The 26,961-nt window shown below is 39.8% G+C and overlaps 1 protein-coding gene across 1 annotated transcript in view; it reads left to right on the top strand.

The window, feature by feature from the left end:
• Positions 1-6,972: 6,972 nt before the first annotated feature.
• The window catches only part of SNTG2 (syntrophin gamma 2), a 452,341-nt gene continuing 432,352 nt past the window's right edge, over positions 6,973-26,961 (top strand). Inside the window, exon 1 of the mRNA XM_074947749.1 lies at positions 6,973-7,112. Coding sequence (XP_074803850.1) covers positions 7,041-7,112 — 72 coding nt within the window. The 5' untranslated portion in view covers positions 6,973-7,040. The remainder of the gene's footprint in view (positions 7,113-26,961) is intronic.

Below are 26,961 nucleotides of genomic sequence, written 5' to 3'. Positions count from 1 at the left end.
TTGGAAAGAGTGCTTCTTTGGCTATAAATTCAGCCTAGTTATGTTTCTAAAACTGCTGAAGTATGGATAAACGAGAAGTGACTAAGCACTAAGACAATATAAATATAGTTATGAGCTGAATGAATCCTTGTTATCAGTTGAATTATAACTTTGTTCAAACTCTCGTACGCAAGTCTCCCATTTAAGATGTCTGTAAAACACTGTTAAGGGGCCATATCTAAAATAAAGTCTAACAGAATCTACCCAGAAACTAGCACCAGGTGAGTAAGAGTTGGGTTTTGTGACCAGGTGTGTATGGGTATGGGTGTGTGACAAAACACACAGAAACTGAGAACAGACAAGAACAGAGACAGATGGGGAAAGCAAGAAAGCCAGGCAGAAGCCTGTTAGCACAGTGTGATGCTGGAGAAAGCTAGAGAGAGAGAGCTTTCTGGTCTGTTGCCTAAAGAGGCTTGGGATTCTAATCTAAGAAACTACTCCTTTGTTGTTGGTTCCCTTTGTGTTTGGAGACACAGGACTTCGCACATTCCTTGTAAATAAACAAGACTACATTAAAGAAAATATCAGACTCCATCAATTTCTGCTTCCAACTGGAGCATCCCAGGGCCCTGAACTTTGACTAGTAGTTGTTCTGGTCAAAAAGGGGCAACAGTATTGTTAAAAGTTTAAGAAAATATGGTAGGTAAACATACAGTTGATTATTTATAAAATTAAGTCTCAAGTTAAAGGCAACCACTTTATTTAGGAGAGCCTATAGGAAGTAGACAAAAGGCAGGAAGCTATGCTGAAAAACACAACTAACTAATGAGTGAGAAGTGAACTTCACATTGTGAATTATTTTTTAAATATTGTATAAATATTCTTAATCCAAATGCTAAAACCTAGTTAACATGCTCCTGTATAATTAATACATATTATGGTTTATTAAATATATATGACATACTGCAGGGGAGTTAAATTTGCATTTCTTGACTTTTTAAAAAATGTTAACTATAAATTTAATTTTTATTAAATTTTCCTAATTTTATGAAAAACAAAAAACTGAAGAAAATAAGCATATTTGCACCTAAATCACGTAGAGCCTAGGAGTGCCACAAAATTGCAGATCTAAATTCTGGAGCCCCTGAACTCCTGGTCATGGACCACGTCTACAGCTCCAAGCACTAAAATGATTTGACTAAAATGAGCAATAACAAACAACCTTTTTAATATGGGTTGATCAACCAAATGCTCTTTATCTGATTTGGCTACAAAGCCAAAATTATCATGCTGTAAATATTTGGGAAGACTAGGGATACAAAGACGACCAGGATTTCAATCCTGCAGACACTTAAGCTCCTGCCTATCTTTACTCATATGAGTAAAATTATGTTGTGCTTAAGTAATTCTGTTGATGATGAACAAAAGGGAATTGACTCCATCTCCTCTGGTTGTGTGGGCTCTGCACTTTAAAAGCAGTACAAGGAAGCATGAGAGGTCTCATATGCCCACTCCCTTTCTCAAGAATATATAAAAAAAAGGTGTGGGTGGAGAGAAGGTTGAGATATGGCCCTAATTTTGATCCTTAATATACTAATGTACTCCAGGTTGGCCTTTCTCCTGCCACTAAACTGGAGTGTAAGGGTCCGTGGTCATCTCTTCCCCATCAGTCTTGGCAGGGGGATGCGGGGCATGCCCCCTCTCAACCGCATGACTGTCCAACAAAGCTTAAGGGGGAATTAGTGCTTGCAGGGCCAAGCGACAAGCAGTCGATGAGGCTCTGGGCAGGGCTGAGTGACAGACAGTATATGAAGCTCTGTTCCTTTCTCCCCCCACCACAAGCGGGGCTGAGCCACAGGCAGTCTTAAAGGGGGTCTGGCACTCAGAGTAGGGCAGAAAAATACACAATCTTTTGCCTGGCCTCCTGGCTCAGGCAAACAAATGCAGGCCTCTTGGCCTAAGGTGGGTAGGTGGCCACCCAAGAGGAAGGCAGCTGCAAGGGGATTTCCTATGACCACGCTGCAGTGTGCCTATGTCTCGTGGGGATCCTCCATCTCCCCAAGGTACATGACCAGTGGCAGTCCCAGTAGCAAATCCATGCTCCCGTCAGTTGGCTGACCTGACAATCCTCGGCGCTGCAGAGCTTGTCCTCAGGCATGGGGCTCAGCAACGGATGGGACACATCTGTGTCCCAGCTCCCCTCCAACTGAGCTGCAGGGCCCCCCTTTTACTCTTTCTGTCCCTGTCCTCCCCGCCACCCATCAGTCTCGGCTACATGAGTAAATAGATGGCTGAACAGTGGCATTCTCACTAATGCGGGATCCAGTTTCCCTGGACTGCTTGTCATTCTTACCTTGTTTTTATTCATGTATACTCAACACACTAGTGTGATTTAGGGGATCAAGCCATTCAAGTGATATTTCTTTATTCCCTGGAGGAATCCACAATGGTCTGCTCTCACATAATGTCACTGATCCTCATCAGCAACACAAGAGAACTGCCAAAGTAAATGATGTTTTGTTTAAACAAGAGTATTAAAAATAAAATTTAAAGAAAGCAGTTAGATTACATATAAAAGTTTAGAGTTTTGGTGACTACTACAGATAATAAGGAATAAAAAAGAAAAATGACATCTAATAAAGTTTCAGTTTATTCTAAGAACCTGATTTCAGTAGCTGCTTGAATGTTTTTGTTTGGACTTGGGCACATGTTAGCAGTGTCTGAATGGAGCGAATCAATGTTTCCTGGAAAACCTCATTACTGTCTTGCAGACACTTTTCTTTAAAAATCCTTTAACCTTGGCATCTATTTGCCTAAGTAAATACATTTTGTATAATTATAGTGGGAGAGATGTTCAGAATCTGTTCTGCCAGTGAAACGTACATGTGTATTTGTGTGCATGGAATTTGGAGTGATAGAGAATATAGACAGACCTGCTACACGGTGCACTCTTTAATCAAGAATCCACTTCCATTTCCATGAATACAGATTTTGTTCAGATATTACACTTCTAAAATTATTTCTTGATTCATTTTCAGTGAAGACAATGTTACAAGAAAAAGTCTACTCGTGCCATCCTCAAGCATTCAAAATCATTAGATTTTAAAAATAATCAACTTGTGATTCCTTTTACTTACCTTCTGATTTTTGAGCCTTTTTAGGCCATATTCTCAAGGTTTACTATACAACCATGAGGCCCATACATTGGTTTTTTTGTTTTTTTTTTAATGAAAGATTAGACTCAGGTATTCACCTGACTCCAGGAGCTGGGGCTTAAAGAAATACCTAATATAATGAGACTCCCCAAAAAATCTCATATTGGCAACACTAATATAGCAATATAACACTACACTCAGTTTCAATATTTTAAATAAGTGTTAACGTGCTTCAGGAGAGTTAAAAAAAGAGGACAAATTTGCAGGATCCAGACCACAGTGAGACTGAAAAGAAAAAGAAAAAAAAAAGAAAAAAACTTGGCAGAGAAAGGGAGACAGAAAAGTTCTAATGAAAAAATGAATACAGGATTTTACCTGCAGGTCCCACACTTATGTGAGCCTAAATTTCAGAAGTGGGTGGGGACTGGTTTGCCACATTTGTGATTGCTGGTAACTGTACCCCCAAGGCTCCGCACCACCTCTGCCTCTTCCCCAAAGCCCCACCCTCTACCCCACCTCTTTCCTCAAAGCCCCCCCCCCATTACTCGCTCCTCTTTCCCCCTCCCCACATTGCTTGCTGGATCATCCCAAGGAGCCTGCCTGCAGGTAGGAGGTATCCCTGCCTGGTGTGGGTTAATGACCCAGTGCCTGTCCCCACCCCGCGGTAACCAAACTTTTGGTTTGGGTGCCATTTATGTTTGCCAGGTCCCCAAAAACGAGGCACCTTGCAACCCAAAACAGCACCCAAACGCAGAAACCAAAAATCAGACTGCCCGGGTAAAAAACAGACAGGTGGCATCCCCAGGCAAGGTGAGAGTGTTCTACCCTAATAGGTAGTACAGGTTTCCCTTAGCTAGGAGTTCTTAAAATCGATAGTCTTTTAAAAATAAATAGCTTTGTGGATTCAAACTAATTTTTTAGACCTTCATAATACTTTGGTAGTTTTGTAAACCCTTGAACATTGCACATTTGCTTACCTCTAATTTCTCACTGCACAAATCTTTTATTTCTTCCGATTTTTCCCCCACATCAAATATAACCTCCTATTTTCAGCACAGCAATAAGTAGAATATAATTTTGTGAAATTTATCCATCAAATCTGAACACAGTAAATGTCATCAGCTCTTAGCTATTCAAAAAATGTTATGCAATTTTCACTGAATTGTATAAATAATTTAATTAAAATAACGTGGTTAGGAAGATAAGAGTCCTAGGAAAATATATATTGTTGTTGAGTGGCTGATTTATTTGGACTGGCCAATTGACGAAGACATTTTAATTAAAAAGTAAATGGTATAGACAAATGGAAACATTGGGAAAATTAACTACTGCATATTCTACTTATCTGCTTAAGACATTTTCCATTTCAGCCCCTTATATTATAATGTAATTTAATATGACCTTTATTTTTCTATTTACATTTTACTGGTATTTCCATCTTTTTCCTCTCAGTTCAACACATTACTTATACAAAATATGGAATAATGAAATAGCATGAAGAGAAAGATGGGAGGGTAGTAAGGAGACTTCAGGTATAGCATGGACACTAGCCATGCCATTAATTCAGGAGGCTCAAAGGGAAATAAGTAAGTGTGCCTCCATTTACAGATAAAAATTTGTAGAAAAGTTTATTATAGGTCCCCGTGCTTGATCCTTCTGCATCTACAAGGGCCCACAGGAGAGCTTCACTTGTGTGTGCTGTATCCTCCTTCATAGTACAACCAAACTCTGTCCTGTGTACCCCAAATGCCTAACTACTCCACCCACCTGCCCATCAACTCTGTACATGGGAATTGCCAGGCCCTTCTGCAGAGCCCAGCGGCCACTCAAGATGGCAACAAGCAGCAGCTGACTCCCAGATTTGTAGCCTTCTCAGATTTCCCAGCACTTGGAGCTGCCTGGAGCAGCCAGTGTCCAAAGAGGCTGCCACTCATCTGTGGCTTTTTTGTTGTTGCTTAAATTCCCTTTAGTGTTAAGCAGCAGCATGTCCCCCCTCTGGCTCCTATGCCAAAGCACAGCCAGGCAGCTCTGCATGCTGCCCCATCCACAGGCGCTGCTCCTGCAGCTCCCATTGGCTATGGTTCCCAGACAATGGGAGCTGCGGGGGCAGCACTTGGGGCAGGGCAATGTGCAGACCCCTTGGCTGCCCCTATGCTTAGGAGCTGGAGAGGGGACATTCCTCTGCTTCTGGGGCACATGTGGAGCTGGGAAAGCCCCGGACCCCACTCCCCAGCGGGAGCTCGAGGGATGGATTAAAACATCTGAAGGGCCAGATGTGGCCCCCAGGCCATAGTTTGCCCACCCCTGTTTTACTTGGATTCCTGCTCTCTTCCTTCTCAACCTCTTTCACTCCCCAGGCCACCAGTACTACTGCCTTATGGCTCCAGCCACCACTTCCTCCTTCTTGCCTCCATGCCCTGGCTTTTTGCTCCCTCTCACACATACTGCAGTTTTCTGGAGGTGACTACCTGGCCTGCACCCCTGTCTTCTGCCCTCCCTGGTCACTGTCCCTCCACTCCACAGAGTATGGGTGCTCTTTGGGTTAAGCATTTCCATTTCCCCCTGTCCTTTGGGCCAGCCCAGTTTAGGGTTACCACCTTTGAAATAAAGGGGGGGGGGGAGACGACAAAAACAAAAAACCCAGCACAGCACCCTCACAAGGCAAGCCCACAAGTGGCACCACAACTCCAAACATAAGGCAACGCTGCAAACCTGTCCCTTCAACAGCCACTTATAGTATCTAGAAAGATAACACATATAGATAAGATTAAGTAAGAACATGATGCTATCAAACTGTGGAAGTGGGAACACTGCAGCATCTTTAGCTGGACACAGAAACTTTTAATATTAGCTAACCCAGTGTATTGTGATCATACAAATCTTAAGAGCCATGTAAAAAACCTCTGGCAGAGTAAATTTTTTCCTCTGGCAACTGCCAAATCCATTAAAAAAAAAAACACCCAGGGTGGTCACATACCAGACAGGTGGTAACCCTAGCCCATTGGTGCCCACTTTGAGCAAAGGAGGGGTTGGAGAGTCTCTGTCAAAGGCAGGGACTGGAGGAGACATATCCCATGGAGGACAGTGCTGCAGCTGACAGCCCTCAAGCCACAGGAAGTGTGTGAGGGGGGGAGGTTAAACGGTGGGACTGATGCCTGGGTTATTGAGGCCTATTGCCCGCTGATGTAAATTACTCCTGGCAGGAAAGCGGGCGGGAGGAGCGAGAACTACTCTCCGCCCCGTGCAATGCCGCGAGCTGTCACCAGGGGTGCTGCTGAGCAGCTGGGCTTGGTAAGCAGCGGCTCAGGGAGCCCCGGCTGGCAGGACCCGCTCGAAGCGGCTCCTGGGGCTGCAGAAGAACCCGTCAGAGGCAGCAGCCCCCGCCTTTCCCCCGCCATCAGGGGCCTGATTGAGGCACCTGGGTGCATACAGGGCCGGGGGACACGTTTCCCCCGCATAGTCAAGCATACACGTGCGTAGCCCCCCTCGCCTGAGGGGCCGGGGGAAAGCTTCCGATGCCGCCAGCCCGGTGCGGCAGGGCTGGGTAGGGAGCCCGAGCCCGGCGGGGAAGCGCTTGCCTGGGAAACCTGCCCTCAGAGGACGGGGAGCAGCGGCGCCTGCAGCCGGCGGAAGGGTGAAGTTAAAGCGGGCGTGTGGACGCCCCGTCCGCGGAGAGCTGAGGGGCGAGCTCCACGCAGGCCAGCCGGGCTGCTCAGCCCGAAGGCGAGCCCAGCTCTCCGGGCGACGCCCGGCTTCTCCTCCTGCTCTAGGAGCCGGCGCCGCCGCCGCCGCCACCGCCCGCGGAGCTGGGACGCGGCTGCCGGGGGCGGGGCGGGAGTCAATGCCTGGTCCAAGCCCTGCTGCGCTCGCCGTTCAGAGAGGAATAATCCAGCTGCATGGGAGGAAATGAACGTGGCGGGGAAGCAGCCGCCTCCAGCTCCGCTTGAGCGCCCGGCCAGCCTCCTCGTCCCCACCTGGGCAAGTACACGGCGGTCTCTTTCTCCCCTCTCCCTCCTTCGCGCTGCGGGCTCACCCCGCCCAGTCCCGAGAGCAACTCTGGGTCCCCATGTCCCCTGCCTCCCCTTAACCGGGCAGCGGTGTGCGATCCTGTCTCGGAGCGCCGGTCTGCCCGCCTGTTTCCCCGGCGGCTTCTAGGGGGGCTTTAACTTCTGGGCATGGACGGACGCGTTTGTGAGAGGCGCGAGGCTAAGAGGGCAGCGAAGCCAGGGGGAGTCGGTGGACGAGACGTAGGAGGGTTTGCCGGGTTCGCTCTGCCTTTGCAGTCGGTGCGTGGAGCTGCAGTGTAAACCGCGGCACCGGGAGCCGGCTGCCCGCTTAGGGTTGTGCAGCTGCGGCAAAGCGCGGCGCGGGGTCGCTTAGGTGCAGAGTGATTGTTGTTCGGTAATCATCATAAAAAGTTCCCGTGGGAAACTGGCCGCTACGCGTTGTGTCTCTTTCAGGTGAGCTGTTCTCAGCTACTGTGAAAGGTGCGTGTATCTCTCTCATCTGACTATACACGCGTGCACGCACAAATACATCTTCCCAAGCGGGAGTTTCACTCTTCATCGGAGCTGCCTTACCTTTAGTTCCCTTACAGCTCCTGCTCTCACTGATAGTCGAGGGGGAATAATTTATACCCTCTCCAAATACAAGAAACTTTCACTGCATTACAGCTACACAAACTAAAGCTGGAATGCTCTTTTTGTTAAATGTTCCTAAAAGGTTGGCTAAGTTTAGTCCTGTTCCTTTACGCTGCACCTTTGGCTTTTGAGGGTTAACTTTAAAGCCAGATGTGTGTCTGTGTACAGTAATCAGCTGCCAAGCTGCTATTGTATTAAGTACTTTGTTTTTAATAACAGTATTTAGCGTGTGTACATATTCTCTATGGCCATTGGCTTAAGTTAGAACACAGTGTAAAAAGTTACTTTTCTCACTGTTTCCTTATGAAGTGTTGGAAAGTAGGAAAATCACTAATAGATTTGCCAGGAATAATGGATGCTATATGGTCAGGAAGAACACAGCCTAAATAAATAGCTACTGAATGCTTTGAGGTATGGATCATTGTATCTATATCATCCTTCGTTAGATCAGTTGCTAAACTACATTGCAAGACCACACACTTTAAAGTTCTACCAATATAATATTTCAATAAGACTTAACTTTCCTCAAGAGAATGTCAACTTTTTAAAAATAATTCAGTTGTGTGTTTCAGCCTAGTTATAATAATCATTCAAATGCTGCTAATACAGTTGCAATTCCATACTAACAAAAATGGATGGAATCCTCTAATATATTTAACAATAAAGGTGCTTTAGGAAGGGTAACTGATTCAGGGAGTTGGAAAAATTTGCCACTTTGACTACATATTCTAAAAATGATTTTTAAATGATGCCCTCTGATGGTTGTTCATACGTTTCTCTAATTTAATAAATGAAGGCAATCTGATATCATTGATATGAAAATCTTTGTATTTAATAAACATTTTAATTTATTGATATGCCATTTTTCAGAGGACATAACTGAAATTATGATTTGTCATTTTAAGTTTAGTTGCTACATTTTTAATCAACGGTGAGAAATCAATACATAAAACTGGTTATTAGTATTACATTATAAATATCTCACTTTACCTTGTTTAAATAATTGGAATTGATTATTTGTACGGCTTATAATGACTTACCAATCTTCACACATCTTTTAAGAAGCTTTTAGAGAAGCTAAAGTTAAATAGTATCAATTTCTTGCCCATACTTTCTCTATAGTATTACTCCCAGGCAACTGGATAAAGGTTGATTAAATTTACTGTCATAGGATAAATAAACACTGATATCTGTTGTGAAATTCTGTAATTTTAAAAAGCAGAAGGAAAATCACAGATATACGTGTGTGTGTGTATACACAATGTGCTTTAGTTATGCTAAGGTTATTAGTGATAGCCAAGTCAAGCTGGTCTAATCTTTGGAAATTTGCTTTAATATTTAACCAGAGTATGTGATTCTCTCTGACTTTAGCATTTATATGATGTATAGCTTGTATTCTGTGTGCTTAAAACTTTCTGAATGTGTCTCAATATGTGTGTATTGTATTATAGAATTTACTTTTTCAAAGGGATATACAAGTACATACCCTTGTTTTAAACACACAGTGTTCAATATAAAAATGATGGGGGTTGTTGTAATGGTTAATGTGTTAACCATTCACAAGCAAATGATAGTCTTAAATGTAGCAGATTCTGTATTGGGTTTAAGACATGTTATTCCACTGCTTTTAATTTTAAAGCCCAGTTCTTAAACTGTGAATAATCTATACAGCAATTATCTTAAAACGTTAGCTGCTGTGTAGGTTGAAAACTAATGCACAGTAATTTGGAGTATTTCAGTGTTAAAGGTGAAGGTTGCTCACTACCATTCAATCAAAAGCCACAATTAGTCTTCCCTTGTAGATATGTATTATGCCTGAAACATTAAGGGCTGAAACTTCCCACTGACTTTAGTTGGAGCAGCACTGGTCCCTGGACAGATGTGCAAAAATGTCATCTTTTGAATTGAGTATTGCAGGATTTTTTTGTCAATATGAGGGACTAAAGACTTGCTGCCACATAGAAGGGAAGGGCAAAACATCTGTGGATTTCAGTGGGTTTAAGGATTTGGATCCTAAGCCCCAGAACATTATCATAGATTGAAAGCAAGAATTATATACTTTGACAAGTTGCCTTTATTAAAAAGTATTTTTCTTAAAAATTAAAAGCAGCATTGCAAAATAAGACTTTTTTAAAGATTAACAAAATATGCATTTTAGTAATTTAGACTGAAAAATACCAATGTGGATGCTTGACATTAGGTATTTACACACCTTCATAAAAGGCACCTGCTTTTCAGAGGTGGAGAGGGGACACAAATTTCACCAATGTCAGTGGGAGCAGTAGGTTTACAGCACCTCTGAAAATCAAGACATGCGAATGGAGATGCCTGACTTAATAAACCTTTACAGTAATATGCCTTAATTACAATTAGTAAACATTTGCAAAAATTGGATATGTTTTATATCAGTCTAATGGAAATGTGTTTTAATGAAGATGAAGGTGCAGTGTACTGATGATATAGTCCATGCATAATCTATTAAGAAATAAGGAAATATTAAAGTTACTATTTGACTATTAAATACTACCAAACACATGGCACCACTTCATTACCAGAATCCAAAGCCCTTTTAGCACAGAAAGAGCATGTGTGTATATTGGTTTTCCACAAAATGACACATCATTGCTCCATGAAATGCAGGGTTCAAAGTTATAATCAAATGTAATTTTGAATGGAGTCTCAATAGCTTCTTGAAGTAATTTCTAATGTTTGTAATCTTTGGTTTGATATCCAGCTGAGTTTCAATTAGCATATGGTTTTCTGTCATTGTTGTAAACTTACAGAAGCACAATTCTACTTCTGCATATAACTTGCCTTCTGCCTTTCTCTCAAAAGAAAATAAATGTATTCAGATGGCCAAACCCATTAGCAATGTTGCAATGTATATGCCATGTTTTTTAATGAGTTTTATATGATCAAGCTGTTATTGATTAGTATGTATCAAGCACTTTGTTTTTAATAACAGTATTAGTTCAGTGTGCTTTGCCTGAAGGGGAAAGAAAAATTAATGACTTTTTATTACTGGTATGCTAATTTAAAGTTTAAAAATAAGCAGAGGAATTAAAATGTATGCATTGTCTGTATGAATGTATGAATCTCCGTCCCTAGTACAGTATTTTTAGATACATAAGTAACTTTAGAGAGACTAGTTATGTATGTTCTATTTCAGTCCTAGAGTTTTGGTGACTAATGTGCATGGAAGCAATGGAAAATCCCACAACTAACCTCTTACTTTTTAATCCTTTTATCTGAAGTGATGAAAAAAGTCTTAAGGAAAGTAACCAGGGTTGTCATTTCCCCCCCCCCCTTTTTTTAAAAACTTGTTTGTTTTGGCATCTGTGATCCGGGAGGAGATACTATTGTGTAAATGAGACCAAAAATGAAAAACAAATTCAGGTGATTAAAATCTTATTTTGACTCAGATTTAGATGAATGTAGATTTTTCAATTGTTCAACTTATTTAGCAGATCTCTGGTGCCCACTTATTAGCTGATGCAAATTGTTAAAACTGCATTGGAGTATTTGGATCTGACACAACTTACACCAAGTGAAGATCATCCAAAATTATAACAGAATCATCCAGAGCACAGGACTTGGTATGATGGAGGAATTCAACTACGCAGGCATCTTTTGGGAAAATAATAAAACAGGGCATAGACTATCCAACAAGTTCTTGGAATATATTGGAGACCACTATTTTTTTTTTTTTTTTATTACAGAAGGGAGAGAAAGCGATTAGGGGAGAGGCTCTTCTGGGTTTGGTTCTGACAAACAGGGAGGAACTAGTTGAGAATTTGAAGGTGGAAGGCAGGCTGGGTGAAAATGATCATGAAATGATAAGAGTTCATGATTCTATGGAATGAAGAATAAAGACAATGGACTTCAAGAAGGGAAAGTTTAGCAAATTCAGAGAAACGGTAGGTAAGATTTGTGGGAAGCAAGCCTGAGGGGGGGAAAAAGAGTTCAGGAGAATAGGCAGTTTTTTAAAGAGATATTACTAAGGGCACAAGAGCAAAAACATGTAGGGACAAAATTAGAAAGGCTAAGGCAGAAAAAGAGGGTAACCTAGCTAAAGATATAAAGGGTAACGAGAGAAGCAAGAGGAAGACTGGGGCAGGGTAGGCCTATTACTAAATGAGGACTGAAAGCTGACAGAAAATGCAACAATGGCCAAAGTGTTAAATGCCTTTTTGCTTTGTTTTTACCAAAAAAGTTAGCAGTATTCAGACGCCTAACAGAGTGAACATCAATGGAGTAGGATCTGAAGCTAAACTAGGAAAGTGACATGTTAAGAATTATTTAAACAAGTTAGATGCCTTCAAATCAGCAGGACCTGATGAAATATGTCCTAGAATATCTAACCAACTGGCTGAAGAGTTCTCTGAGCCATTAGCAATGTATCTTTGAGAACTCCTGGAAAACAGGAGAGATCCCGGAGGACTGGAAAAGGGCAAATATAGTATCTCTCTGTAAAAAGGGGAATAAGAACAACCCAGAGAATTCTAGACCATTAAGTTTAACTTCAATACCCAGGAAAATAATGGGGAAAAATTAATCAATCAATCAATTTGTAAGCACTTAGAAGATAAGATAATAAAAACAGTCAACATGGATTTGTCAAGAACAAATCATGTCAAACCAACCTATTGTCCATCTTTGACAGGGTAACAAGCCTTGTGGATAGTGGGGAAGCAGTAGATGTGATGTACCTAGACTTTAGTAGGGCTTTTGATACTGTCTCACATGGCCTTCTCATAAACAAACTAGAGAAATATAGCCTAGGTCAGAGGTTTTCAACTTGTGGTCCGTGGACCTCTGAAGTATAAATATGCCTAAGATTTCCAAAGGGGTCATACCTCCATTAGAAATTTTGTTGAGGTCTGTAAATGAAAAATGGTTGAAAACTGCTGGCCTAGATGAACCTACTATAAGGTGGGTGCACAACTGGCTGGAAAACCATATTATGAGAGTAATTATCAAGGCTTCACAAATAAACTGAAGGGGCATATCAAGTGGAGTTCTGCAGGGATCTGTCTGGGGTCCAGTTCTATGTAATATCTTCATAAATGATTTGGATAATGGCATAAAGAGTACACTTCTAAAGTTTGAGGATGATACCAAGCTGGGAGGGCTTACAAGCACTTTGGAGGACAGGATTGGAATTCAAAATGATCTGGACAAACTGGAGAAATGTTCTCAAATAAATAGGGTGAAATGGAGTAAGGACAAATACAAGTACTACACGTAGGAAGGAAAAATTAATTGCACAAACACAAACTAGGAGATGACTTCCTGGAAGGAGTACTTCAGAAATGATTTGGGGCCAGGGTTGCCAACTGTCTAATCCCACAAACCCAAACAGCCTTGCCTGCCCGTTCTCTGAGGTCCTGCCTCCCTCTCACTCAATCCCCTCTCCCTCCATTGCTCACTCTCCCCCACCCTCACTTACTTTCACCAGGCTGGGGCAGGGGGTTGGGGGTGGGGCCAAGGGTTTGGAATGTGGGAGGGGGCTCTGGGCTGAGCCTGGAGCAGAGGTTTGAGGTACAGGAGGGGGCTCATGGCTGGGGTACGGGATGCAGGCTTCGGCTGGGCAGTGCTTCAGGTGGTTCCCAGAAATGACAGCATGTCCTGCGGCTCATAGGCAGCTCTGTGCATGCTGCACCTGCCTGCAGGCACTGCCTCCACACCTCCCATTGGCCATAGTTTCCAGCCAATGGGAGCTGTGGAGTCAGCGCTTGGAGTGGGGGCAGCGTGCAGAGACCCCCTGGCCGCCACTATGCCTAGGAGCCAGACATCCCGGCAGCTTCTGGGAGCTGTGCAGAGCCAGGGCAGGTAGGGAGCCTGCCTTAGCCCTGCCGCGCCACCGACTAGACTTTTTTGCCTGTTAAAATCTTCCGGATTGCTTTCGATAGCAACATGGAGATTGAGGCCGATTCTGGGAGACTCCCGGCCAATCCAGAAAGGTTGGCAACCCTATCTGGAGGGTATAGTGGATCACAAAGTAAATATGTAATACTGTTGCAAAAATAGTGAACATCATTCTGGGATGTATTAGCAGGAATGTTGTAAGCAAGACATGAAAAGTAATTCTTCCAGCCTACTCAGCACTGGCAATCCCTCAGCTGGAATATTCTGTCCAGTTCTAGGCACCATGTTTTGGGAAAGATGTGGACAAACTGGAGAAAGTCCAGAGAAGAGCAACAGAAATGATTTAAAGATCTCAAAAACATGACATATGAGGAAAGATTGAAAAAATTGGGTTTATTTAGTCTTGAGCCCTCAGTGCAGGGGACTGAACTAGATGGCCCATAGAGGTTGCTTCCAATTCTACATTTCTATAATGCTATAAGATCTGGCCGAAGGGTTTTTTTCATTGAATTATTAGACACTCCAGATTATTTGGACCACAAAGAGTGGAAGGAATGCTATATATGTTTTTTTAAAGATACTCTTCTCCTCTCCCCTATTCTAATGTACCTATGTGATCAAGTACTGAAATAGCTGCAGAACCTTGAGGTGTAAAACTTTTCTCTTTTAAAAAGTAGCTGGCTGGGAAATTGATATTTTATCAAACTTGAATTTCTCCTTCCCATCCATATGGGGACAACATTTACCCCTTCAGTTCTTTTAGAGTACATTGCCACCATTAACTTGATATTTTACTTCCAAACTTAGCAATAGTCCATGATACTCATTGTTTATTGCATTCAATCTCATTACATGACTCTGTCAATAAGAAACACGCAGTGAGCAATGAAGTTCAAACCTTCCACTTTCCCCATGTCTCTATTAAAATCGATAAGAACTCCATCAACTTAAAAAGTACTAATTTCAGTCGTTTCCAAAATCACATCATCTTCATAGAGGTGCACTATAATGAAATTGCTATGCTCTGTTGTTTTTTCCGATCTTTCTATTAAAACGTCTTACAGGAAAATCATGTATCAAGTTTATTTTTGTTTGAAGGGGACTGACTATATGTCATTGCAAAACTTTACTTTTATACCTTTATATATAAATAAATAAACATAAAAAAATCCTCTCTAACTTATGGTTAAGTATGGGAAAGCGTTTCCTGAAAATCAAGGGAATCGACAATTAAAGCAACATTAACATCCTTACAAACTTTGATTTGCAAGCCTTGTATCATGCTACCCAATCATGGTCGCATTCCTCAGCTCTTCAAAATCATTCCCCAGCTTTTCAGTTATCACATACAAGCACTTGCAATAGTCCTATCAAATTAATCAAAATGACACTCAAGCATACAACCAAAACCTCAAAATTATTTAGGTAGAGATAACACAAACATCTATCAGTAAGATATCTTAAGCACAGTATTGTGCTGTTTTGAGTCCTGCTCCTCCCCCAACACATGTACACTTTTTCTATTTCATATTAAACGTGGTTCCTCGTTCTATTCCATATTAAACGTGGTTTTCTTTATTTTTTTTAAAAGGTTCAGCATATGGGAAATGTCAAGACAATGAGTGTAAAGGAAACACTTTCACTGTGGAATGAGACTGGGCAGTGGGGAAGGTTGGGCAGCAATGCTGGGGAATCAGGCAGGTAAAGTAGGTGGCCCAATACCACAATTCCTGCCATTCTGGCTCCTCAGAATCTCTACTCAAATACGTTTTTGGCCAATTTTGCATTCAACTTTTTTTTTATTATTATTTCCATTCTCATGACCACCTCCTAAATTTCACCAGTAGGAGTTCTAGTCTGATGGACCTGTTAAGGGTCATCGGAGCAAGGCTTCTCTCTAGAAAACCATAAGATATTTGCAAGACAGAGAAGTTGTTTCCCTTTTGGAGGTGGAAGCTCTCTGCTCCCCAGGCAACTTTGCCTGCAAGTCTCCTCCTCTCACCTGAATGTACTGATGCCCAAGGGCCCTAATCCTGCAAAGACTCACAATACCGCTGCTATTTAATATCTATATTGAAAATGACTGCCTTTAATGAGTAAGTCCCATTGTGCTAAGCACTGTGCAGCCATATAATAAATAACCATCCTACCACAAATAATTTACAATCTGAAATCAATGTCCTTTTTAATGTGGCTGCTCACAATATGTATAGTCAAATCTGTGCAGGATTGGGGCCTTTCACACACCAAGGGTCAAACAAGGCAACAATAAAGAGTTTGGATGTGCATGAGGGTTCTGGTTGGAAAACTGATAATAACGGCTGAAGTTTTGAATGTTGGATAATGTTAATTAATGATTACATGTAGCTCTGACAACTCTTGAAGCTGACTTATAAAGCTGAAGACATTGGAAAACTATCAGATCAAATGGATACTGGTGAAATTTTTGACTCCTATGTAATGCAGAGTAATTGGGCTTTATGTGGATGTTCTGCATGGGAAATCCATCCATCTCAACCCAAGAGGAGGACGAGAGGCTGCCACTGTGACTTTCTGAATCCCTTGCCATATGCGGTTCTCCATTGTCCTCTCTGTGGGAGTTTCTGGTCATTAGAGGTAAAATTCTGTTCCTTTTGAAGTCAGTGTGCCTAAATGTGCAGATCTAGTTGTTATAACCTCTACACTGAGTATTCAGAGCTAGTATCAGAGTAACAGCCGTGTTAGTCTGTATTCGCAAAAAGAAAAGGAGTACTTGTGGCACCTTAGAGACTAACCAATTTATTTGAGCGTAAGCTTTTGTGAGCTACAGCTCACTTCATTGGATGCAGTAGTATGCATCCGATGAAGTGAGCTGTAGCTCACGAAAGCTTATGCTCAAATAAATTGGTTAGTCTCTAAGGTGCCACAAGTACTCCTTTTCTTTTTGCAGAGCTAGTATACAGACTATCTTCCTAGTATATAGTATGCAGAGGGCCCCTTAAATGGCAACTCTGTCTATGCCTCATTATTCTTTGGGATTCTGTAGAGTTTCCATAGATTGTTTCTTGAGTCCTTCAACTACACTTTCAGTCTGAAATCATTATTAAAGAACTCAGTACCCAACAGCTCACATCTAGGGACCCAAATAAGTTGCCCACACTTGAAAATTTGGCCTTGTACAGACGTGCAATAGTGTTGTTTATTTCTATGCTGCCTTCTGTGTGTGTCTCTGACATCTTTTTAAAACCCAGCCACTTAAAGCGACATTCCCTGTATGTTAGGTAGTTATAATAATGTCCTTCATTAGTTGCTGTGGAAGCACTGAGAATTCTGGGCTATAGGGTGAACTAGTTCAGATACAATAAAAAGAAACTTGACCCTTTGCTTAAAGTTGAAAATGAACTGGAACTTTTTCTGAAGTTCATTAAGCGTGTTATCCATCAATTTTTCATTTTCCTGCACTTCCAAGTTCCAGGTGGGACTGGAGGTGGACATAATGAAATTGCATGGGAAAGACTATTTTCCTTGTATGTCTCGCCTGGGTGGAAACAGCTAGTACTAGAGTCTCTTGAGAGACTCTATTTTTGAAAGGTTTCCAGACAAGTTTTTCAGGTAACTTATATTAACATCTGAACTCTTGGGTGGTTACACCAACCTTTAAACATTTTAGTTATTTTTGTTGCTATCAGTTTCTTCTCTACAATACTCTTTCCCCCTCAGATGTGTTTTAAAATGCAGATGCATTTGTAATTAAGTCTTCCTATTCATCCTGTCCATGTTGTTGAATCTTAAATAGTTTTACTATTTTTAACAACAAACTTTGCAGTTCACATTGAAAAGTTATTGTAAGCTATAAAAACAATAACTCTGGTAGATAATGATACATAGAGCTAGATATCTACATTACAATGTGGCTATCACTGCTTTAGATGTAATTGGTTCAGTCGAGCACAAAGTAGGTACTAACGTAAATTGAGGATTAAAAACAGTATTGTGTGTGTGAAAGATATAGGTGCATAGAAATGCAGGAAAATATTGTTTATTGTAAAGATGATATATGGTGCATAGCATTTTGTAGCATGTTATTTGCTTGTGGATTTTTAACTTTCTACATAAATGTTTCCTGAATGTGGTGTAACTTGTTTGCTAGAGTTTCAGTATGAAATCACTTAAACAATTATTTATATTGCCACATACTGTCTCTTTCTTTTCTAAAAGTTTAGTTAGTAGCTAGTTAAATTGCTGAAAAGTCTAAAACAAAATCTGAGATGGTTTCAGACTTCCAGTCATAATATCTAGTTGTGTACTATTGCAGGCTATTAGCTTTCTCTTCTTTGTATGAATGAACAAAGGGTTTTGCGAAAAATATCATTACCAGTATGCTGGTACCAAATTTTCCAATCTCTAATTTAATGTAAATGTTGTATTTCCAGAAAAAAAGGTTAATTTTGTTCATTTTATTATCAACACATTTTTTTTCACATAGCAACACACAAGAGGATCTTTTTAAAAAGAATATATAATATATATCCATCTTAACATAGCACCTCATTAAATCAGCCCACAGAGAAGAACACTGAACTGCAAAAGGTTTCTTACATTTAAGAATAATGTTAATGTAATTCAGCAGATCAAAAGAATGTATTGCAAATTAATTGCAGTTTATTCCCATTATAAAACAATGTTCTGATGTTCTGGTCTGCTACATTCATAACATACAAAGTGTTTTCTCTGTAGATAGCACTGGTATCTATGTAGATGGGCCCACATAGCTATAGTATCTGGATGCCTCAAAGACATTAATGTATTTAGCCTCATCACTTGGGTGAGAAAGGAAAGAATTTTCCACATTTTTACAGAAGGGGAATGGAAGCATTGAGAAATTAAATGATTTGCCAAAAAGTGCAGAAAATCTGTGGCAGAGACAGGAATGGAACCTCTGAATCCCAGTCTAGTGCCTTAACCAGAAGACTAATCTGTCTTTCATGTCACATCCTTCTGTTAATGACATCACAACATTAGTTTGTTAAGGTAGCCATGCTATGCATTTATAAGCTACTTTTATGTGAATAAAAACCAACAAAAGGCCAGTTTCCACCTGTTCAGATGCTGGTTATGGCCAAAATACTTAACCTATGTACATGTAGCAACACATACTATTTATGGGACTTAGTTTGTGTCTCTACAATGGGTACTGTCTGATAGATGGGTAGTGAAATTTTCTGAATTACTGTCTGAGTAAAGTGGTCTATGATGATTGGGGAAAAGGTGCTATATAACTGGTAAGGTGGTGTGTCTGTGTTGTACACCTTCAAAGCTCTGTAAAATATATCAGTTTGGGTGCTAAAGATAGTACATCTTCAGACTTGCATACAGAACTATCATATAAGGGTTTTTTTACCATTCCATACCTAGGCTACTTATCTGATTTCTAATTTTAACAAGATTTAGTAGAAAAATGATATATTAAAATCAAGCGTGTTTATTAACTACTATTCATAGTAAATTTAAACTGAAAGCTCGCTTGCAAAACAATTACCTTTATAATAGGGATGCAATTAGTTTAAACAAACCACTTCATTCAGAAACAATTAACAATTTGACATGATTAGATGATGTTGCCACTAAGGTCCTATTCATGAAAGTAAACTTGCGTTCTCTGTGAGTCATTGTTCCTGATCATCTTGGGTATGCTAACAGTTATGATACAGTTTTCTCATCTGTTGCTTTTCTCATCCTGTTACATGCTTTTAAAAATTATGTACATACCTACTTATATATGGCTCTGTTACCATAATATGTGAAATGAATCATTGTTTTAAAGGATATCAGAAATTCCATGCTTAAGTCTACTGTTAATTAGAATTGCCGTTTATGGTTCAGGATAAAGAGTATCCTACGATTATTTTGTCAGGAAAATTATTAATATTACTTATGATAAATTCATTTCTTCCACATTTATCTTTGAATAAAAGTCCAAATTTAAACACATCATAGAAGATATTTTAGTGTAATTTTGCTAAATATTCAAAATTATCATTGTAAGTAAATGTTATTGAATGTTACTCAATGTAAACTTCCATTAATGACTGAGATAATATATAAAAATATAATTTGGGTCTTAAAAAAAAGTGAATACTATAGAGCTAGTTCATTGATCCAGTGTGACTAAATTAGTAGAGGAATTTAACCATTTTTTCTCTTTTTGAATAATTCATGAACAGACTTTTGATTTAAAAAAAAAAATCCTGATCCAGCAGATGTGCTTTACTTTGATTGGAATCCAAGGATCTCCTCACATGCTTCACATTGAGCACATGTGTGAATATTTGTATGATCTGGCATTATTTGTGATTTGTAATTGTTTCATTCATGTGAATAAATTTCATCCTGCAGGTTGTTCATGACTGTTCTGTTGTAGAATGGTTAGCTAAGTCACATAGTATTTCTTTCTGATTACTTATTAGATGACTGATTCTTTTTTTAAAAAATAGATGGATAGCAGTGAGTACTCAATAACAAATAATGAATAGTGAATACTGTTTTCCATGCCTGAATACATTTGCTCACTGATGTGTACAGAAAGAGAGAGAAACCAGTTTTCTTAATTCTTGCAGGCTACGTTCAACAGAAAAATGATTATTGTGCAGCAGATCACTTGATGAAATGAGGAAACTTGGAAGGAAAAAAACTAAAAAGTAACATAAAGGTTATTTTAGAAAATATTAAAAACATAAAAGCTTAGATGAAAGATAGGTGTATTTACCCAATGCAACATTGACATTCTGCATGTCTCCCTTTAATCTGTTTTTGTATGGAGTGTAGATACCTGTCAACTGAGTGCCTTTCATTGCCAGGTAACTAATAAATTGATTTAATACCAAAGTTAGAATAATAATATTGACAGGAAGCAGAACTTTGCAAAAATGATTAAGTGGCTAAGAAAAAATTAGAAAAAACTTTAATATGTGGTTCAGACACTTCAGGACCTCCATAATCTTGGGTTTCCAACCCTGTGCCACAGTTTCCCTAATGATATAATGTGACATCCACCTTAGATGGGAAAGTTTACACCCTGGAGCAATTATCTCGGGAGTTCAAGGCAGGGTGGTGATGGCTACACCCAGTTAACAGAGTTTTATATGAGACAGCCAGTATGGTAACAGGGTGCTGCTGGTTGATGTTGCTAGTTGCAGCTGCTCTGTGAGAATATCCAACTCCGCTCCATAAGGGTATGTCTTCAATGCAGAGTTAACCCTGAGTGTTTAGCACCTGGGTCAGAGCTCCTGGGTTAGCCTAGCCCTGGCGTGAAGGGCATACCGTAAACCCCTACTCAATTACTGTGTCCTCAGAGGTACTGCACTCCTCCATGTATGTTAGTAGGACTTGTGGGGGCATACCTGATAATTTTTGCATTGCAGTGATCTGAACTAAGCCACTCTGATTCTTTTCCAGTGAATTGTGGGAGAACTTGTCTTGCCCTTCTAGGCACATAAGGGGAATTGGGAGACTACGCTGGAGGACTCTTAGCATTTGAGCATTTTAGCCTGCATCCTTAATGCGAAGTGGATAGGTTACCAGCCTGAGTGAAAGTGGAACCTGGGCTCTAACCACGTCCCCAACCATTCCCACTAGTGTGGGTTGAAAGTGTAACTTATGATTGTTTGGTGTGGTGCTCTGTTCCTCTCTAGTGGCACTTAGTCTGCCTAGAGATTGATGAGTCTGTAATAGCCTTGGCTAAGAGCCACGTGGCTTTTAGGTCATGCAGTACAGATCCATGCATCTAGTTTCAGAGGTCCCAGGTTTTAGCTCATGCACAGATAACTGGGGTCTGTTGGTGTTAGAAAAGCACCTTTAACTCTGGTGAGAGGATTTTTGTGTGTGGACGGGAGGAGTATTAGGGGAAATCCTTGTGTAGCAGTCTGGGCTAACTCGCTACAATGAAGACATACACTTAATGGCTTCTTTATGTATCTTTATGGTGACTAAAGCCTTGCTTTGAAATATGTTTTGCTGGTTGTCTGAAAATAAAACAGCCAGTATCTCTATGAAAAACTAGTCTCTTTTTTTTGTTCCTTTTAAAGAGTCTCTGCTTGTAAATATAACTCTTTGGAATTAGACTTTGTTATGGACCTCAATATAGATAGCTTGGCTAAATGGTAGCTGAAGGAGGACATCACTTTCTACAAGTATCTGCAATATGTAAAATGTCAAGTTGGAATTGTTGAGAATTGTCCAAGTAGATGTAGTTAGAGTGAGATTGAGTAAAGGACAAATTAACCAGAATATCAGGAGTAACTTCCTAACGGTATCCTGTGGGGCAAGAGCGGCTATCTTTGAAGTACCCAGCACACCAAACTATTTAGAGGATTTGTATAGAAGATAGGCCATCTAGGACCTACCTCATGCAAGTCAATAGTCACTATGTTGGTGCTGAAATCCGCTGTGTGAATCAGAGGGGAAAATATTGCTAATGAGGGATAATGCTATACAATAACCAAAATATTGTGGTAGGCAGTACATTGCTTTTCAATACCCAACAAGAATGGTAAAACAGGTTTAAATCTAGCTGGATTCCATTTTATGCTAAATAGTGCCTCTTCCTTGTTCTCAAACAGGAACATTAAACAACACTTTCTTTAAGAACCTACTTCCAATATCATATACATAACCATTGAAATGTTTTGTTCAGTTTAATTACTCTCAATACAAATGGTGAAATCTTGACAAAATTGAAATTTAATGTCAAAACTCACATTAACTTTTGTGGGGCCCGGATTGCACCCAAAATATCCAAGGTTTGCTTGGGCAAGTTTCTGACCAGCATATTGAAATAATACACAGCAGTAATAAGATGTTCAGATTTGAGGTATCAAACATGTTGACTAAATATCAAAACGCTGCTGTGAATGGTTGTATATCTATCATAGACATCTGTTGTTCTAGTGAGAAAATAGGTTTTTTTCCCATTGATGGAGACATCCTTCCAGTTTTTCCAATATAAATATTATTACTTAGCCTCATTAGTAAATTTTACCTCATTCCCCATCCTCTTGTAAACAGAGGAAACCTAATGTGTGTTTTGGTGTTTAGCTTAAGTGATAGTCTTGTACTTTTGATTTCCTGATCCAGCAAAACATTTAAGTACATGCTTAACTTTAAGCATGTGTGTAGTCTCACTGAAGTCAATGGACTACACACATACATAAAGTTAAACATGTTAAACATTATGCTATATAAATGCCTTAGTGCTGAAAGTCCAAGGTTTAATTCCTGCTGATGACCACAGTATTGTATGAGGCAATGTTTTGTTACATATGCATGTAAGTAAAGTATATAAGAGAGAGGTTTAGGCTGATGATTGAATTACTTGCATTGCTTGCTTTCTTGATCAAAACCTAGCAGGATCTGAGGTCAGTTCTTTTGAAATTATTTTATTGATCACTTTAGCTACTATGACAGAAATTGGTTAGAATGCATTAAAATGTTTTAAATTTGTCTTGGGAAGATACCTGTTTTGTCCCATGAATATAATAAAATAAATAAAAGGGTTGAAATTAAAATTACGTATGAACTGTAGAGGTCAAATTGAAAGCATGTTCTTTAATCCATACCAAAATGTAGACACATTTCAGTCCTTGGTAAGAAGGTTCAACTTCTATTGAAATCAATTGGAGTTGCGTCTACTTACCCCAGGATTGATGGGAGTTCTACATGCACATGCAAAATTTAATAGAAAAGGCAACTAGCTGTTTTTTCTTCAGTGAAAATGTGGGGAAGAAGATGGAGAAAAAAATATTCCTATATAATAGCTGTAAGTTTCCACATAAGAGTACCTGATATTTAGGGACTGTCTGCAAAAAATATAAATTGCTTGCTGTTGCTAGGACAGTACCCCAAATTCCCAGTAAATCTCAGTCCTGTTTGCACATTTATGATAGTAATTTTTTGTAATGGCGCATGTCCCTGTTCAGGGACTGAGTCAGACCTCGCTGAAAGTAATTTTACACTGGTGTAACTGTTGATATCAAAGGAGCTAGTCTTGATTTACACTGTTAAAGGTAAAATCAGAAACAAGTCCTCTGAGTTTCAGTTGCTGACTTGAGTTCCATCATTCACGCTGGCTGTTTCAAGGTGGAAACACTGAGATTTTAGAGAGCCAGCATGAGTGTCAGTGAATAGCGATGGCCTCTATTAGGAACACTGTTGTTACAAACTGGAAATCTTCTGTGGATGACCTGAAATATTTATATATTATATTTGCATTTACCCTTTCTGCATAGTGTTTTTAAATGTTTTGTGTTCATCATTTTGGGTTAAATCATAAGAAAAGCTTAGCACCTCTAGCCTTTGTTGAAAACAATGTGAATCGCAGATACCCCTATCCACCCAAGATTTTGCCCATTTAATTTGGTTTAGATTTAACGTTTGCAGTTGGCTCCCTGCTTACCTTTGGTAAAACTGTTAAATGTCATGAAAATAAAATACACAGCAGCAAAATTTGTTTTCAACGTTCATGAACATACTCATGAAAATAAGAATCATGTGATGGCCCTAAAGGTTCCATGTGTCCAGTCATTTTGTTTATAGACATACAAGAATGGTTTATACTCATAACGATGTGCATATACATGATAGGTACTCCTATAATCCTGTACACTATATCTTATTGACCATCTCATGATCCAGGTCGTTAAACAGCTGTTCTCAGTGATTAGGAGAAAATGAGGTGAAAGCCACAAGAAAAGAGGCCTGAATAGCTCTAGCAAACTCGTGTAGCTGTTTGTTATATGCATAATAGGGTTTTTTGCGTTTTTTAAACTGTAAAAGAATAAGCAGCAATTCTATTATATATATATATATATATATATATATATAATACCATTACCCTGTTCTCCCAACTGTGATTCTGACTGTATCCATCCATTGTCTCATCTTAAGCTTAGGTCATAATTTCTTTGGGGCAGGGATCATCTCTTTCTATGGTGAGTAGCATGTTGAGGCTGTAAGCCCAAGATGCTACCATAATATTATGAAATAATTTAAGAAATACAATAAATGATTATGAAAGGTGTTAGGGGGCTTATTCCTTCACCCACCTACTTCCCTGGTTCTTCTCGCATGAACAGAGAGCAACAATACCCGAAGTCCAAAGGTGCAAACAGTTCGATGTTTATTGGGGTGAACTTCCAGCAAGCATGATTCCAGTTTCCTTCCTTAGTATCCTCCTTCCCAGCTCTGACACCACAGAGCCTTACACCTGTGTCCCTGTTCCCATTTCTCCCTTTAACCAAACAGGATTCCAGTTTCCTTACTCCCATTCCCTGTTCCCATTTCCCCCTTTATCAAAACATGGTTCCAATTTCCTTACCCTCATTCCCTGTTCCCATTTCCCCCTTTACACACACCCACCCCCTCCCACCAAGGCCCACTCACTTCCTCATTGACTACAGATTATATAGTAAAACTTCAGTTCTGCTTAGCTATACCTTAACCAATCATTTTCCTGAAATTTAACTAACCAATCCTAACATATTGTAACATGATTATGTAACCAATTATATCCCACCACCTTAATTAGTTTACACCCAGCAAAATTAATTATACAGCAGACAGGAACAATCACAGAACCAGACAGAGATTATACAGACAAACAATAGCAAAGTAGGAACTATAATGACAAAACAATACAGAAGTGAGGATTTCACATCCCAGTATTGATAAATGAGTTCTTGCCAGACAGGATGCTGTTTCCTTTTTACATTTTCTAGGCACTTCCCTTTCTCTGGAGGTGATAGGCATTATCAGGACAGGATTGTATTCAGGACAGGATTGTATTCCTAACAGCCCAATAGCACCTTCTTTCAATGTGACTAGTTTGGAATGTGAGGATGTGACCTGTCGCTTCCTAGCTTATGGCTGCCTCTGCTGCTTAGCCAAAGGCCTTAGCCTAAGCACAGGGCCTCAGACTGTCACAGTAAGAGAAGGCCCTTACACCAGCAGACAGTGATTTTGATTCTTTCTTTTATACTTCTAGAACTAGCCAAGTGATAAGAATACCCCTAAATTCTTAAAGTACAGGCCTTTACAGACAGGCCTGAATATCTATATCCTAACAAAAGGCATGGGGATTTTTTGTATCAAAGGCATGTTCTACTTGTTAGTTTCAACTGGCTACATTCAAATTCTTTCCTCATGGATAGCTGATATAAGTGAAATACATTAATTACAGTGATTAGTGAGATGTAAATGCCTAGGCAGAAGATGAAAGTCTACATCCGGTACTCCACCCACACAGATAAATGGAGGCTCTCTCATTGACTAATGGCTTCAAGATATGGTCCTTCAGTTGCAGACTTGAGAGGTGCAATGCTGCCTGGAGCTCTATGGGGATATAAGTTTGTAGTTCAGTGGGTATTTACTAATACCCCTCTTTAACAAATCACATTAAATCATACGCATATAAGAAATATCTTGTAGTGTAAAACTGGAGAACTTGTATACAGTTTTGTTGTAGGCTTAGCTGCTCTGAGGCTGCCTTTCACTGTCCTTCTGCTTCAGATGATCTGAATTCTTGTGGACTCCTTTTGATGATGGGTAATAGGGTCCCTTGTCCTAGTAAATCAAATAGCTGGAAATGGGGCGGTCGAGCAATTAAAAAAATAATCACGATTAATTATGTGATTAATCATGCTATCTATTAACAGAATACCATTTATTTAAATATTTTGGATTTTTTTCTATATTTTCAAATATATTTCAGTTACATCACAGAATACGAAATGTACATTGCTCACTTTATATTTATTTTTTGTTACAAATACTCACTGTAAAAAACAAAAGAATTTGTATTTTTCAATTCACCTAATACAACTACTGTAGTGCAATCTCTTTATCATGGAATTTGAACTTACAGATGTAGAATTATGTACCAAAAAAACTGCATTCAACAATAAAACAATGTAAAACTTTAGATCCTACAAGTCCACTCAGTCCTGCTTCAGCCAATCACTCAGAATAACAAGTTTGGTTGCAATTTACAGGAGATAATGCTGCACGCTTCTTGTTTACAATGTCACCTGAAAGTGACATTGTATGACATTCACATGGCACAGCTGTAGCCGGTGTCACAAGATATTTACATACTAGATGCACTAAAGATTCAGAGGTCCCTTCATGCTTCAACCACCATTCCAGAGGGCACGAGTCCATGCTGACTATGGGTTCTGCTCGATAATGATGTGAAGCAGAGTGGACCAAAGCCTGTTCATTTTCATCATCTGAGTCAGATACCACCAGCAGAATATTGATTTTCTTTTTTGGTGGTTTGGGTTCTGTAG

This window comes from Natator depressus, chromosome 3, assembly GCF_965152275.1.
Source record: "Natator depressus isolate rNatDep1 chromosome 3, rNatDep2.hap1, whole genome shotgun sequence".
Taxonomy (NCBI): Eukaryota; Metazoa; Chordata; order Testudines; family Cheloniidae; genus Natator; species Natator depressus.
Note: the sequence above shows the minus strand (reverse complement) of the source record. Positions and strands in the feature narration are given on the sequence as shown.